Source organism: Homarus americanus, unplaced genomic scaffold (assembly GCF_018991925.1).
Source record: "Homarus americanus isolate GMGI-L3 unplaced genomic scaffold, GMGI_Hamer_2.0 scaffold50281, whole genome shotgun sequence".
In the NCBI taxonomy this organism is placed as follows: domain Eukaryota; kingdom Metazoa; phylum Arthropoda; class Malacostraca; order Decapoda; family Nephropidae; genus Homarus; species Homarus americanus.
Window position 1 is genome coordinate 5,139,652 of NW_024742338.1, and position 14,683 is coordinate 5,154,334.

Genomic DNA, 14,683 nt, shown 5'->3' on the forward strand with positions numbered 1-14,683 from the left:
ATATATTACTTGAGTCTAGATTTGTTAAAGATTATTTTTTGTTTTTTGAGAGTACAGTACAGTTCAATATACAGTACAATAATGGTTTTCCCTCATTATTTGGAATTAAAAAAAGAGGCATACCGGGTACGTACAGTACAAGTAGAGTACAGTACAGTATATGTAATTGGAGGAATTAATTACAATGTGAGTGTGAGGGAAACAGTGCATAACATGATATTTATGTTGTTGGTATGTGGGGCAGCGGAGCAACCACGACGAGTGCATGTTGATGGTGGACGATGGCTTAGCAGACCTGGTTGTGCTGGACCCAAATGAGATCTTCATTGCTGGTCGCTACCACTCACTTGTACCCATCATGAAGGAGTCCTATGAAAGTAAGTGTTAGTGAGAGGCTCCTACACTGCTTCCTTTCTTTGGTTTGTTCAACACTTAGGGGAGGATACATACAGTAGTACAATAACTAGTTTAAAGATTATTTATGTTTCTGGAGAGGAAGATACTGCACTGTACCACCACCAAGAGGCTACTTTGGGCTGAGGACTGAAAACAATGCCATAATTGGAAAGAGGTAAGTACAGTCTCTCCTCGACTTACGGCGGGGTTCCTTCCCGACGACCAGGTCGTAAGTCGAAAAGGCGGAAATAATACATAGAAATTACACAATGGTGTCTCTTTTTCTTCTCAGCACCACGAGAACTCTCACTTTTACGCTTGCCAGCCATTTTAAAGGGAATTACAAACGAAAATTTTATCAGTACACAGCACGATCACTAACGTCTGTACTAGAAAATACGTAATTTGAAAAATATTTTATACGACCACGGCGGTCGTATGTCCGGGTTGTCGTAAGTCGAGTATGTCGTAAGTCAAGGAGTACCTGTAGTTAAATTTCAGGATAGTGAAGTTATCTACAGTATAGTACAGAATCCAATACGCAGCATTATCTAGATACAGTCCCATTTTATAACTAAATTCAAAGCCACATGACTTACGTTAATGCTTTAAGTAAGTTTTTCGGTAAGAGGCTGAACATTGCTGTATATGTTGGTAACTAATCTGCACCTGCCTTTGTGGTCATCAACCTGAAAAGTAACAGTTACTGTACTGTACTATGTGGAGTAAGAAGCTGGTGTTACAGTGTGCCACACAGGTCAGCTGTCAGGTTAGTCAAATTGGAAACTCCGGTCATCCTGTTCAGTGAGCACTGCCTGGCCACACTCCACCAGTAAAATGTATTTCAGGATCAGTCAACTGAAATAACTTAATTTTGTAGATTATTCTAATTTCCATTCAGGTGAGCTATCTATCAGTCCTTATACCAGGACTCTGACCATATACACACTGTTCACTGCTGTATAATACTGTACATACATCAACTGAATGCATAATGTGTTGGGCTCATGAAAGATGGCCAAGAGAAACGGCATGCTGATTGTCTTAAGACCATTAGAAAAGATTTGAAAAGTGCCATGGGTTAACTTGAACAATTTATTGTGATGTATGAGCCTGATGTTATGGCTTAAAACTACACCTTGCCTGCCTTTGTGGTGCAGCAGAATACTGTACTGTACTGTACCCACAGTTCTGGGTCTTGGTAAATGTGGGGTTGATAGAAGGTCATGGGAAGGCTTTGGCATATTAACTTGAGTGTGAAGTGTTGTCGAAGACATTGTTTAATACACTAGCTACATCATACTGAACCCCATATGAGGATATACAGGTGCTCCCCGACTTACGACAGGGTTAGGGACCCAAATCCAGGTTGTAAGTCGGAATGGTCGTAAGTCTGACAGATTAAAAAAAAATTAATAAATAAAAAAATAAAAAAAAAATAAAAAGAATCTACAATGAAATACAGTACAGTAAAAGTAATAAATAATGAGGAATGGATAAAGTACAGTAAAAGTAATAAATAATGAGGAATGGATACAGTGTGACTGAGCACTTACCTTTAATGTAGTCAGCTGAATGCACACGGGACCCCCATAATTTTCTATTTACAGGTATACATGGAGACTATATAAATTGGATGAAGCAGAGGAGGAGACAGGACTGGGTGGGTCATCAGTGTTGCTTTCTTCAGACAGGTTTATGTACTGTGGAAACTTGCTGGTTGAAGGTATTGGATCATCTTGAGGGAGTGAAGAGGCAGCAATGGTGGGGTGTGAGGAGACAGGACTGGGGGACTTCTTGAAATAGATGTCCAATTTAGCCTGCACAGTTTGCTTTTTCTTTTCATTATAAATTTCTCTGTAGCAAGCAAGTGCATCTTGGATCATTCTGTCAACTTTGGCATAACGCTCATAATTTGATCCATGCCATCAAACATTTGCATCCCTTTATTAATTATAGCAAATGCCTCTGCCATTTGCTTCACTGAAAACTTTTTGGGGGGTGCAGGTCCTTCTTCTACATTTAGACTGGCTTCTTCCTCTGCATCTTTGTGTGCTTCCAGTTCGATGAGATCTTCGTTACTGAGCTCTTTGCTACACTTTCAACCAACTGTTCAACATCTTCATTATCAATTTCTAACTGAAGCTGTTTACCTAACTCCACTATCTTGTTACTAATATCCGAAATATCTTCATTTTCATTAAATCCTCTAAAACTGTTCACATATCTTTTCAGGACTTTCTTCTATATTCCATTCATGCAATGTTTTGTAACCTGATCCCATGCTGCACTAATGTTCTTTATACATGACAAAACGTTGTACTCCTTCCAAAACTCTCTGAGCGTTTTCTTACCTTCAGTAGCAGCAACAGCCTGAGCGAAGGTCGTACGTAAATAATACACTTTAAAGGCAGCAATAGCACCTTGATCCATGGGTTGGATGACAGAGGTAGTGTTAGGTGGAATGTACACTACCTTAACATCAGGGTGCATGTCGGCCAGGTGTGGTGGGTGTCCAGGAGCATTATCCAAAATCAGCAAAATCATGAATGGAATCCGTTGTTGCAGACAATACTCCTTGACTCGAGGAATGAAACAATTCATAAACCAATCCTCAAACAGTACAATGGTCATCCAGGCTTTCTTGTTACTGCCATAAAACACTGGCAGTGTGTGCTTGCTGACATGTTTAAAAGCCCTGGGGTTCCCTGAATGATAGATCATGAAGGGCTTTAGCTTGAAACCAGCAACATTCCCCCCAACAGAAGTGTAATTCTGTCCTTGAATCCTGGCATTGTGTTCGCCTCTTTGTGGATGTATGTCCGCTCAGGCATGCGCTTCCACAATAATCCAGTCTCATCTACATTGAATATTTGCTCAGGCAAATAATTCCCTTCCACAATCAAATCATGTAACTCCTCCTTAAAAGCTTCGGCAGCACCAACATCAGCACTAGCTGCCTCTCCACTCACCTTAACATTGTGTAAACTGGAGCATTTTTTAAATCTGTTAAACCACCCATGACTTGCTGTAAAGGTTTGCTCACATTCATCTCCTGCCTGCTCCTTCAGGCTTTGGAACAGGCTTCTTGCTTTAGCCTGTAAGGTTAGAAGGCTTAAGGGTACACGCTTCTGTATCTGGTCTTCTATCCATATCACCAATAATTTTTCCATATCGTGAATAGGACCTTGTCTTTTCTTCGAAATTATAGTTCCCTTTATAGGTGTTGTTCCTTTTACTACAGCATGAATACATTCCTTGTCCTTCAGAATAGTGGATATGGTCGAGTGCGAGAAACCTAGGTCGCGTGAGATTGTTGCTACAATTTTTCCATTCTCATATTGCATTATTATCTTCATTTCCATCTCAAAAGTAATTGCCTGTCTCCTTTTCTTCTGAGCACCACCAGCACTCTCACTTGTACGCTTTCCAGTCATTATAAAGTCAATTAAATACGATAATAACGTAAGTACACAGTATAGGATACGATAGCCAAACACCAACTAAGCGCTCTACTGAGTGAATGTACCCACGCGGTGACCCAAGCCACACTCTCGTCTAGGACGGAAACGTTTCGGTATAGAAAATGCACGTGTAATTTGAAAAATTTTTGGGTCATGACTGCGGCGGGTCATATGTGCGGACGGTCATACAGTCCGAGCAGGTCATAAGTGCGGATAGACGTAAGTTGAGTCAGTCGTAAGTCGGGGACTACCTGCATTATGGATTGTTATTACTAAATTTTATACTGTATTTAGGTCTTAGTATGGGGAACGGAGTTAAGGATGGTGGAGATGAACCAATACTGATAATACAACCACATCTCTCACTCTAGCAAGATAAGGGAAAATTTCAAGGAAAAATATGTTTCTCAAAAAGTTACAGACCAGTATATGTGAGTTACAGTTCTGGTGGTCTGGTGGTATGAGTAATATTGCAAGTATGTGTTACTTACAGTCAATGGTAAATTAAAGTTCTAGCTGTGTACGTTATGGTGCTGGTTGTTGAAGTCACAGTACAGGTTGGTAAGTGGAGTAGAGAATGTAGCAATTGGCATAAGTGATATGCTGACAATTTGGCCTTGTGTCTTTCAGATGGCCTCAAATTCTACTACTCGGTGGCTGTGGTACACAAAGGCAACCTGACGTCAGTGAGAAGTTTAGCAGATCTGGCCGGCACTGTTGCCTGTTTCCCATCTGTGGCATCCATGGGTGGCTGGGTTATACCTATCTCTGAGGTGAGTGGCAGTAACTCTTAATTCTTCACTGCTATTTTATATCTTCTCCATCAAAATATTGTTCATCAAACATTCTACATGCCCATACTATCTTAGTGTACTTTTATTAATTTGTCTACTTTATTGAGGAGTTTGTTAGACCACACATATCTCATTTATTCATTCTTTACTCAGGCCTTTTTCTCTGTATTATAATACTGTATTGTAAAAGTTGTTGAATGTAGTCCCCTTCACTATTGTGTTTACAGGGACTCGTCAGGTTTTGTGCAGTGTGGCAGCGCTGTGTTTGTTTACATTCGATAGAAGGAAACTCACAATAGTAAACATACTATGGAATCAAAGTACAACAACTTTGAAACAAATATCTCAGTGTATTGATTTGTGGAATGTTTATATGACGAGCTCCTGTAAATGCACTAGTAAAGGGGACTGTACATGCTATAACTAGAAGCTTAAAAATGTTCTTCCAACCAGGTGTATAAATAGGTGTTCTTTCAGTCAAGTCAAGTCCTTTTATTGTTTCTGTCCACCATGATCACAGGGAACCTCCCTCTTACCTACACTCCTTCTGTATTGTTAAACTTGTTGAATATACACTTCATATATTGGATTATTTGATATATTGGACCAAATTACCAATTCCAATTTCTCTGTTCAAATTATCGTTAATCAGAGTACCTGTATAACTGACAATTACATGTATACTGTATTTCAGTTAATCAGATCTCAAGCCATGAAGATTGTTGACTGTAACAACCACATCAAATCAGCATCTGAATTTTTCAGTGGTGGTTGTGCTGTAAACATCCTCTCTGATAAATACAATCCCCTGGGTGAGTAGTACTGAGCGTTTAGGTTTTAGTGGTTTATTAATTCAATCCCACAAACTGAACTCACACTTGGACTTTGCTATGTTACAGTATGCGCAGTGCAGTAATTTATACTAGCTCAAATATTTGGTACAGTATACAGTGGTCCCTCGATTAACGAACACAATTGGTTCCACAGAGTCATTCATTAACCGAAAATTTCGTTAACCGAATCTATTATTTCAATGGGATATTGGGTAATTGGTTCCAACTCACAGAAAAAGTACATACAAAGTACTGTATACCAGTAATAGAATTAACAAAACATTAAATATAAACTAAATACAGTACTGTACCGTACAGTATACTGTACAATATCACTGTGAATACGCGCCGTTCCTCTACTACATGATCCGCATTCCGCGTTCCACATTCGCGGTGCCTGCGGATATCCATTCATGATTTTCTGTGAGCGTGGCGAAAACGGCGCCATTTTACAGATCAAACCTCCGCCATCCGCCATATTTATGCCAGCAAGCTGCGCGCGAACATAGATGCGCCTAAAATCGCCCAGTCATCAATACCAGTTCTTCCACCCATACCCCACAGCCCATTTAAGTCAGAGTGTGTGTGGGATGTGGGAGTTTGACAAGGCCCACAAGCCTCTGTGGTGGATAGTGTCATTAATGACACAGGTGATGTGTCCTCTGCCTCGGAATGGCTTTATCCCACGTGTGTCAGCATTTTTCTGCTAATGCTAAGTGTTAAAAAACTCAATATTATTGATATTTCTCTTAATTATTAATTGTGTGTGCATACTATATACAAGACAGATAATATTTTTACTACAACATAGTTGTGTGTCGTCAAAAAGTGGAGTTTGGGGATCGGCCCGGACTCCATTTCAATTAATCCCATATGTTATGTTATTCACTTTACGCGTTTCTCACTTTACGCGGGACCCTCCGGGTTACATTAACCGCGTAAAGTGAGGGTTAACTGTATTAACTTACTTTGAGATGTGTATGTCATAATACCGGCAGCTTTGCTTACACATTAAACAGCTGATTGTAGAAGCAGTCGATGATGCCTTCTTCATGTTTCATAATAATTTCTGCATTGTATATTGTCAATATGTGAAAAAAATTTCAAAATGACCAATAATTTTAATGTAAAAATGCAAAAATATTCAAGAGACCAGCAAACTGGATGTTCACTTCACTGTAATAAACAAAGTTAAACTGAGAAGCGTTGGTGGGTGATTCTATCAGCTGATTGGCACACAAAGACTGTTCTCTGTACAGTACAGGTATATATTATCAATATGTTAACTAAATTAGAATGACCAATCATTTTAATATAAAAAATGCAAAAATATTCAAGAGACCAGCTTTCTTGATACTGGTATTTACTCTACTGTAAACGAATGTAAACATAGACCCAATTACTGTATTGGCGGACTAGCCGATCAGCTGATGTGCACAACAAAGCGTGTTTGTCATAAGGCTTTCTTTAATCGAAGTTTTGTTTGTTAATGGAATTGAAAATCCTTACGGGAGCTAATTCATTAACTGAAATTTCGTTAATTGGATCGTTCGTTAATCGAGGGACAACTGTACTGTATCTCTTTATTTTTTTACGGACCCATTCTCTGTGTGCCTGAATTCTGACTAAGTGGCCTCCATATATGCTGGAGCTTACCAAAAACATAATACAGTCGGCCCTTAACATACGCGGGGGTGTTAGGTAACAGATATTAAAATACGTATGTACATCCCCCAAAAAACACCTCCCCCATGTCTGTATACGTGCTGTGTGTAGTTTGAGTTTTTAAGACCAAATTATTTGGCAAAAAATTGGGGGTCGACCTCTAAATGGGTAATAGTTTCGTTAGGTTGAAAAATATTTACCAGTAACTACCAGTAAACAATGGAAACGACGCACCAACGCACCACCAGCTGTGAGTGTCGGTACAGTTGCCAGGGCAGATCTCTTGCGTCATCATAGCAAGCCCAAAGTAGCCAAATGCATGGTATGGTATGCATAGTTCGATGTAAAACATAAAGTATTCATTTTTAAAAGTTTATTTATAGATACTGTACATAAATTTTTGTTCATTACATTTGAAACATCAATCTTTGTTAATTAAATTTGAAACAAAAGAAAACTACGATACCGTATTTTCATTAAAATATTATATCACAAGTATATTTTACCTTGACTGTGACTGAATGAATATATTCTCAGAAATAAATATGGAAATGTAATATTTTGGCTGAAATGACGTACGTATTACAGTAGAAAGTGGGATAAAATTGTGACGAAAGCAATGACTTTCGCTTTCTTTCGTTGTTCAAAAGATTTTACCGTAATTGCTTTTCGAATGGTTTTCAGTTAAAAAACTGTTGTACTGTATTACAATAATATTCTATCCTATCATTAGCCTCATAATCCCACAACTGAAAACCATTTGAGAAGCGATTACGGTAACATCTTTTGAACGAAAGAAAGCGAAAGTCATTGCTTTCGTCACAATTTTATCCCACTTTCCACTGTAATACGTACGTACATCATTTCAGCAAAAATATTACATTTCCATATTCTCAGAAATAAATAGTAGTTTTGTTGAAACGTAATGTACAGTATTTAATATTAAAATGCAAAAAGAGCTATAAAAACAATTAATACAGTACACCCATAATGTACTGGCTGGCATCTCCACTCGTCACCACTCCTCCCCGCTCTATCCCACTGCCTCCTCCACATCGCCACTACTGTTGTATTTTAATAATATTCTATCCTAATTCACTTGAATAAATACTACGATACCATATTTCTGAATATTTTCATTAAAATCCATCAAAATCATTTTCCTTGTCATCGTTTTCAGCACCAAACAGCTCCCCCCAGTCTTCTCCTTGAACAAGGCTAGAGGGTATGTGTTTTTCGAATCGTTTTCAGTTAAAAAAATGTTACAGCACATGTATATTTTACCTAAACTGCGCCTGAATGAATATATTCTCAGAAATAAATAGTAGTTTTGGTGAAACGTGATGTATTTCAATGTAAAATAGGATAAAATACATGACAAAAACAAAAGACTTTACCTAACCTTCCGATGTTACTCGTTTTTTTAATAGTTTTCGGTTAAAATTCTGTTATATTACAATGATATTCTATTCATACTGTGCTTTAGGGGGCAGTGAAATTTTGCTCAAAGCTGCACTCTTCAGGCATTGTTCCTTATACATATCTAAGACTCCATGCCAAATTTGAAGCTGATATGTCGAGGTTTAGTCTGCCGCATTTTCTACTGAAATTTTTAAATTTACCTACAGTACTAGCCAAACAGCCTCTGTGGCGGTGCAATGTTCTGTTCAGTGTTTATCAACTTTTTTTTCATATCTCTTATTTCATTTAAGTTGTCTTGTTGCAGATGAGTATGGTGTTATGTCTATATTGATTATCAGCCTTTTCTCATTTCATTTCTCAATGTTGTGTTACTGTACTGTAATGTAGGGGAGACCTGGGTAAGTTGGCGCTTGTGACCGATACTTGATTAGTGATTATGCTGGAGCTGCCATTGCTACTGCCACCTTAACTGACTATGGCATTATCACAAAGGATGACAAGAGTCAGGTTATTGGACCACATAAGCTGCGGGATGCGAGACAAAAATACCGATTTAAGAGGCAAGAAATTGAGATGGCTAGTTTAGATAATTTGACGTCACTCTATTTTGATGGTAAGAAGACCGCCACTCGTGTGATGATAAAGAATGAGAAGACCGAGAAATGGAGTTCGAGGATGATGGTGAAAGATCATTATGTCATCATGGTTGAGCCTGGCAATGAATATCTCACACATGTGACTCCCAAGACTGGACACGGAAAGCAGATTGCCAAAACTATTCACGAGTTTCTGGTGGAGAAAAATCTAACCCAGCAGCCCATTGTGTGTGTTGGTTGTGATGGAACCAATGTAAATGTAGGATCAGAAAATGGAGTCATTCATCATCTTGAAATGTTACTTGGTCACCCGCTCCATTATTTCATATGTCAGCTTCACGGAAATGAGCTGCCTTTCCGCGCAGTTTTTTATCACTATGATGGTAAACCAAGTGGTCCTGAGCATTGGCGTGGTCCCATTGGAAAGCAGATCAAGGAGTCTTTGTCTGAGCTTCCAGTTGTCGCCTTCCAGCCAGTCAGTTTCCCTGATTTCCCTGTGTTTAATGATGAAGTGGAGAAAGATCTGTCCTGGGATCAGAAATACCTGTATAGGATTTGTAAAGGAGTTATCACAGGTGTTGTTGAAGATGACTTGGCTGCTATTGAGCCAGGTCCTCCCTGTGTGTCAAGGTGGAACACCTTATGGAGTAGAATCCTCAGGCTGTATGTAGCAACATCAAGACCCAGCCATGAGTTGAAAAGAATTGTCATTACAATAATAAAGTTCAGTGCTCCAATGTGGTTTTACATCAAGATACACCCTTACGTAACACACGGCTCAAGGAACGTATTCCAGTCCCTGCTATATATGAAACACCTGAATAGTGAGGAGGAGACGATAGTGAAGAAGGCTGTCCAGAGAAATGCATACTTCGCCCACACAGATCAACTTCTTCTTGGTATGTGTGCAGATGAGGACATGACTGTTAGAGAAAAAGCTGTCTCAATGATAAGAAAAATTAGAGAGGAGAATCAGCAAAAGGAAGAATGCACTGGCAGATCTGAAGAGGAGGAGGAAGATTCTGATGCTGCTGTTGACGAGAATTTGTTAAACTATACTGATGAAGAGGGTAAAGATGGAGATGGGAATGACGATGTGCCTCCTGTAGTCAACATGAGAAAGGTGGTGACTCCGAAACTAAAGTGGCAAGCAAAAAACTATCATTCCATGATTAACTGGATGAATGAACTCAAGACTGAGCCTCCTTACATTGCTTCTCTGTCAAATCTACAGGTTAATGACATTCTTGAGACACCATTAGTGGTGCCCAAGTGGCCAAACAGCACTCAGGCGGTCGAGAGAGGCATAAAAGTGATGACTGAAGCTTGCACTGAAGTGACGGGATACGAATCGAGAGATGGATATATTAGGCAAAGATTATGTCTAGGAAAATGATGCCAAGGTTCCGCACAAAAAAGAATTTCAATATGAACTTGTAATGATTTTCTATACGGTGTACAGGTAGTTCTGCTATAACACGATAATTGTGTTCTTGTAAAATATCGTGTTATAGAAAATCGCGTAATAGAAATAACAGGGCTTATGGAGAAAATAGGGTTAGGTGCAGATTACTCGAAATCGAAAAAATTTCGTAGTTAGCCTAACACAAAGGATAGCACAGTCTAAATAAATGTTACATTCATATCTAATAATGAAATCATACAGTAAATGTAACACTTTACCCTGAAAAAATATGAATGTAACTTGATGGGGGAGAAGGGTGATTTTGAGGTTGATAAAATCGAGCTTCTCTTCAAGTGTTATATCCTTTCTTTTACGATCATCACCGGGAATTCTATCACCAGAACGCTTCTTGGAGACATTCTTCTTTACCATATTCACAGTTAATACCACAAAATTGGAGAAATAGTAAGCAAAAATCGCGTTATAGCAAACAAGCGTTCGCGTTATACAAATATCGTTCCTAATTCAAAAATCGCGTTAGAGCAAATTCGCGTTATCAAAACACGCGTTATAGCAGAACTCACTGTACCTGTAAAATAACATGTGAATTAAATCGATGTCACCCATGTAAAATTTATCATTATCCTGGAAAACATTAAATGACACCTAATTTTTGGGATACACTAAAAGTTGACAAAAAGTCGTTCGCGATGCGGCAGGGTAAGTATGCATGAAATGGCATGAAATTTTGCACAGGTGTTTGTTACAGCCATACAAACGATGCCTGAAAAGTGCAGCCTGCAACTCAAATAAGTGTTTTTTCCCTGCCCCCTACTGTGCTTGATATACTACATTCACGGAAATATAATATTTTTGCTGAAATGATGTACGTATTACAGTGGAAAGTGGGATAAAATTGTGACGAAAACAATGACTTTCACTTTCTTTCGTTCAAAAGATGTTTCTGTAATTGCTTTACGAATGGTTTTCAGTTAAAAAACTGTTGCATCACAAGTGAATTAAGATAGAATATTATTGTAATACAACAGTTTTTAACTGAAAACCATTCAAAAAGTCATTGCTTTCGTCACTTTCCACTGTAATACGTACGTCATTTCAGCAAAAATATTACATTTCCATATTCTCAGAAATAAATAGTAGCTTTGCTGAAACGTAATGTATTTTAGTGTAAATTAGGATAAACTACATGAAAACAAAAGACTTTACCTAGCCTTCCGATGTTCAAGATATGTTACTCATTTTTTTAGTAGTTTTCGGTTAAAATACTCTTATATTAGTGATATTCTATTCATACTGTGCTTGATATAATACATTCACAGAAATGTTATATTTTTGCAACTACAATGCTGATGTCAACACAAGCGTGGTTACAGTGAGACTGACTGAGTGAGGGAGAGCTATGTGTGTGTGCGTGTGAGGTTGCGGGAGCTGGCGATGTCCCGTGTTCGGTGCCGCGCGCGAGTTGAATGGCGCGCGATTTGAATGTACTTCAATTACTTTGATGTACTGTACAGAATATTCCTCTGGCCGGGCAATCCGCGTATTTGCAAATCCATGTATGCTAAACCCGCGTATGTTAAGGGCCGACTGTACTGGACAGGTCAGGATTGAGGTGGCAAGGTACTGTAGTACTGTACCGTATTAAATTGGTTTATTATTATTCTTAATTCATCATTTATTGTTTGATATACATAAATATTTATGTTGCATACAGTCATCAAATAAAATTTAGACATGTAGCTTAACTGGTGGAACTGAACCAGATATGTTGAGCTCTGCAGGTGTCAGTATGAATTAATGAATAGCTTTTCTGCCGAGTCACAATTACTGTACAACAAGAAGTTGAACATGATGCAATACAGTTCTTATACTAAAACTATGTATCAAATTGTTTCAAGGTTCTGTATTATCCCTACTTTAAAAATATGTACTAACACTGCCACCTAATACTCGTAGAAATAGGACTGGTGTTGACTTGTTCGGTTAAGAATCTATGGGTAGATATTTAGCAAATCCTGAAGAATTGCTGCCCATGCATCCTTATGTAAAATTGTGAATACTGAACCAGGAATAAGTTTAATCAGTTTTGTAAAAAAAAAAAAAATTATATATATACAGTGACCCCTCGGTTAACGAACTCAATCCGTTCCAGAAGGTCGTTCATTAACCGAAAAGTTCGTTAACCGAAACCATTGTTTCAGTGGGTTTTTGGGTAATTAGTTCCAGCTCACCGAAAATTTCCTAAATTCAACAAAAATGGTAGAAAAGTTCACTTACTTTGAGGTGTGTATGTAGAAGGCTCCTGGATGATGATGATGATGATGATGGGAATTAGAATGGGGGTGGAGGAGAAGGAAGAAGAAAAGGCATTGGGGTGGAAGAGAAGTCACCCCATGGCACCATTTCATCCATAAAATTTTAGTTCTCTTGGTGTATTTCAAGATTATTTTCTTTAAATCAACACTGCACTGCATTATATATTGTCAATATGTAAAATATATTTCAAAATGACCAATAATTTGCTTGGAAACACAGAAAAAAAGCGTTTAGTTGAAGAGAGTCTCAAGCAAGATGTTACCTACACTGAAAACAGAGAGAGACTAACGCCTGTTTGCTGTGTTAAGAGGCTGGATGCCGCGCATTAAACTAGTCACTTTACCTTCAATTATGTTCAATAATTGTTAAAATGACTAAAAAATTGAATATTAAACTTTTAAAATTATTGAATAGTATAAACTTTTTGATATTTACTAAAATAGTAAGAAATTTAAGCCCTAGAACCGATTAATGTATTGGCGGACTGATACTAAAGCTGGTTGCCCGGTCAGTGCAAGCGAAAACATGTTGAGGTCGGTTCGTAAGAAATTTGTTAACCGAATTTTTGTTCGTTAACCGAATTGAAGATTCTTATGGAAGGCAGTTCGTTAACCGAAATTTTGTTAACCGAGGCGTTCGTTAACCGAGGAATCACTGTATATATATAGATATATATATATATATATATATATATATATATATATATATATATATATATATATATATATATATATATATATATATATATATATATATATATATATATATATATATATATATATATATATATATATATATATATATATATATATATATATATATATATATATATATATATATATATATATATATATATATATATATATATATATATATATATACATACATACATACATATATACATACATACATACATACATACATATATATATATTGCTAAAATCACACGGGAAAAGGGAAACAACGGAGCACCTTAGCTTTCGTCTTTATTCAAGACATCTTCAGTTGCCTGTATATATATTCCTTACCTGGCAGTTCTGTATCTTTTATTGTGAAACCTCGCGTTCATTTCCCTTTCTTCTCTCCTGTTCTCTCGTGTGTTTGGTCTTCCACTTTACTAACTCTGTTTGTTTACGGTAGGTCCTTAGTGGTGATCATTGGGTAACTGTCGTTCACAGGTGACAACAGTCAAGTTCTCTGCAGCGCATGTGGTAGTGACCTTCCAGGACAACATTGCACGAGTCAAGATATTTATGCTGGTTATCAAGGTGCTTTTAACTGTTTGCTGGATAAGGGCGACATTGCCTTCATGAAACATTCCACGATCAAGAGAGCAATTGAGTCAACAGAATCATTGCACACGTAAGTTGGTGATTATGTTTTGTTGTGATGACAAATTAATGTTTTAGTCTACTGTCCGTAACTTGTGGAAAATTGGCTTTTGGGTTCCTTATAGGGGAAAGATTTAACACCCAAGACTTACTTGGCTGTAAAGCATAGATCATCCAGTCTGATATTATTTATGAAACAAGATTTCAGGATCAATCCATCACTTACTGTATTTTAGGGCATATAAGACGTACGGCCATATAAGATGCACCCCCCATTTTAGCAGGGAGTATTTAAGAAATTTAATTTTTTTGTATTTTCCTCCTGTGGCCATAGTTTTCTTAAAACAATACAGTAGACCCTTGCCATTTGTGGGTTTGCAATTCACTATTTCGACGATTAACAGTAAGCAGATGGTGGCTATGGTGGCTAGTTTGCAAGC

General features: G+C 37.7%; 1 protein-coding gene across 1 annotated transcript in view; it reads left to right on the forward strand.

Moving 5' to 3' along the window:
- LOC121876766 (melanotransferrin-like) overlaps window positions 1-14,683 on the forward strand; it is an 83,940-nt gene that overhangs the window by 8,800 nt on the left and 60,457 nt on the right. Inside the window, exons 3-6 of the mRNA XM_042382138.1 lie at window positions 245-377; window positions 4,491-4,633; window positions 5,349-5,466; window positions 14,091-14,274. Of these exons, the coding sequence (XP_042238072.1) occupies window positions 245-377; window positions 4,491-4,633; window positions 5,349-5,466; window positions 14,091-14,274 (578 nt within the window). The remainder of the gene's footprint in view (window positions 1-244; window positions 378-4,490; window positions 4,634-5,348; window positions 5,467-14,090; window positions 14,275-14,683) is intronic.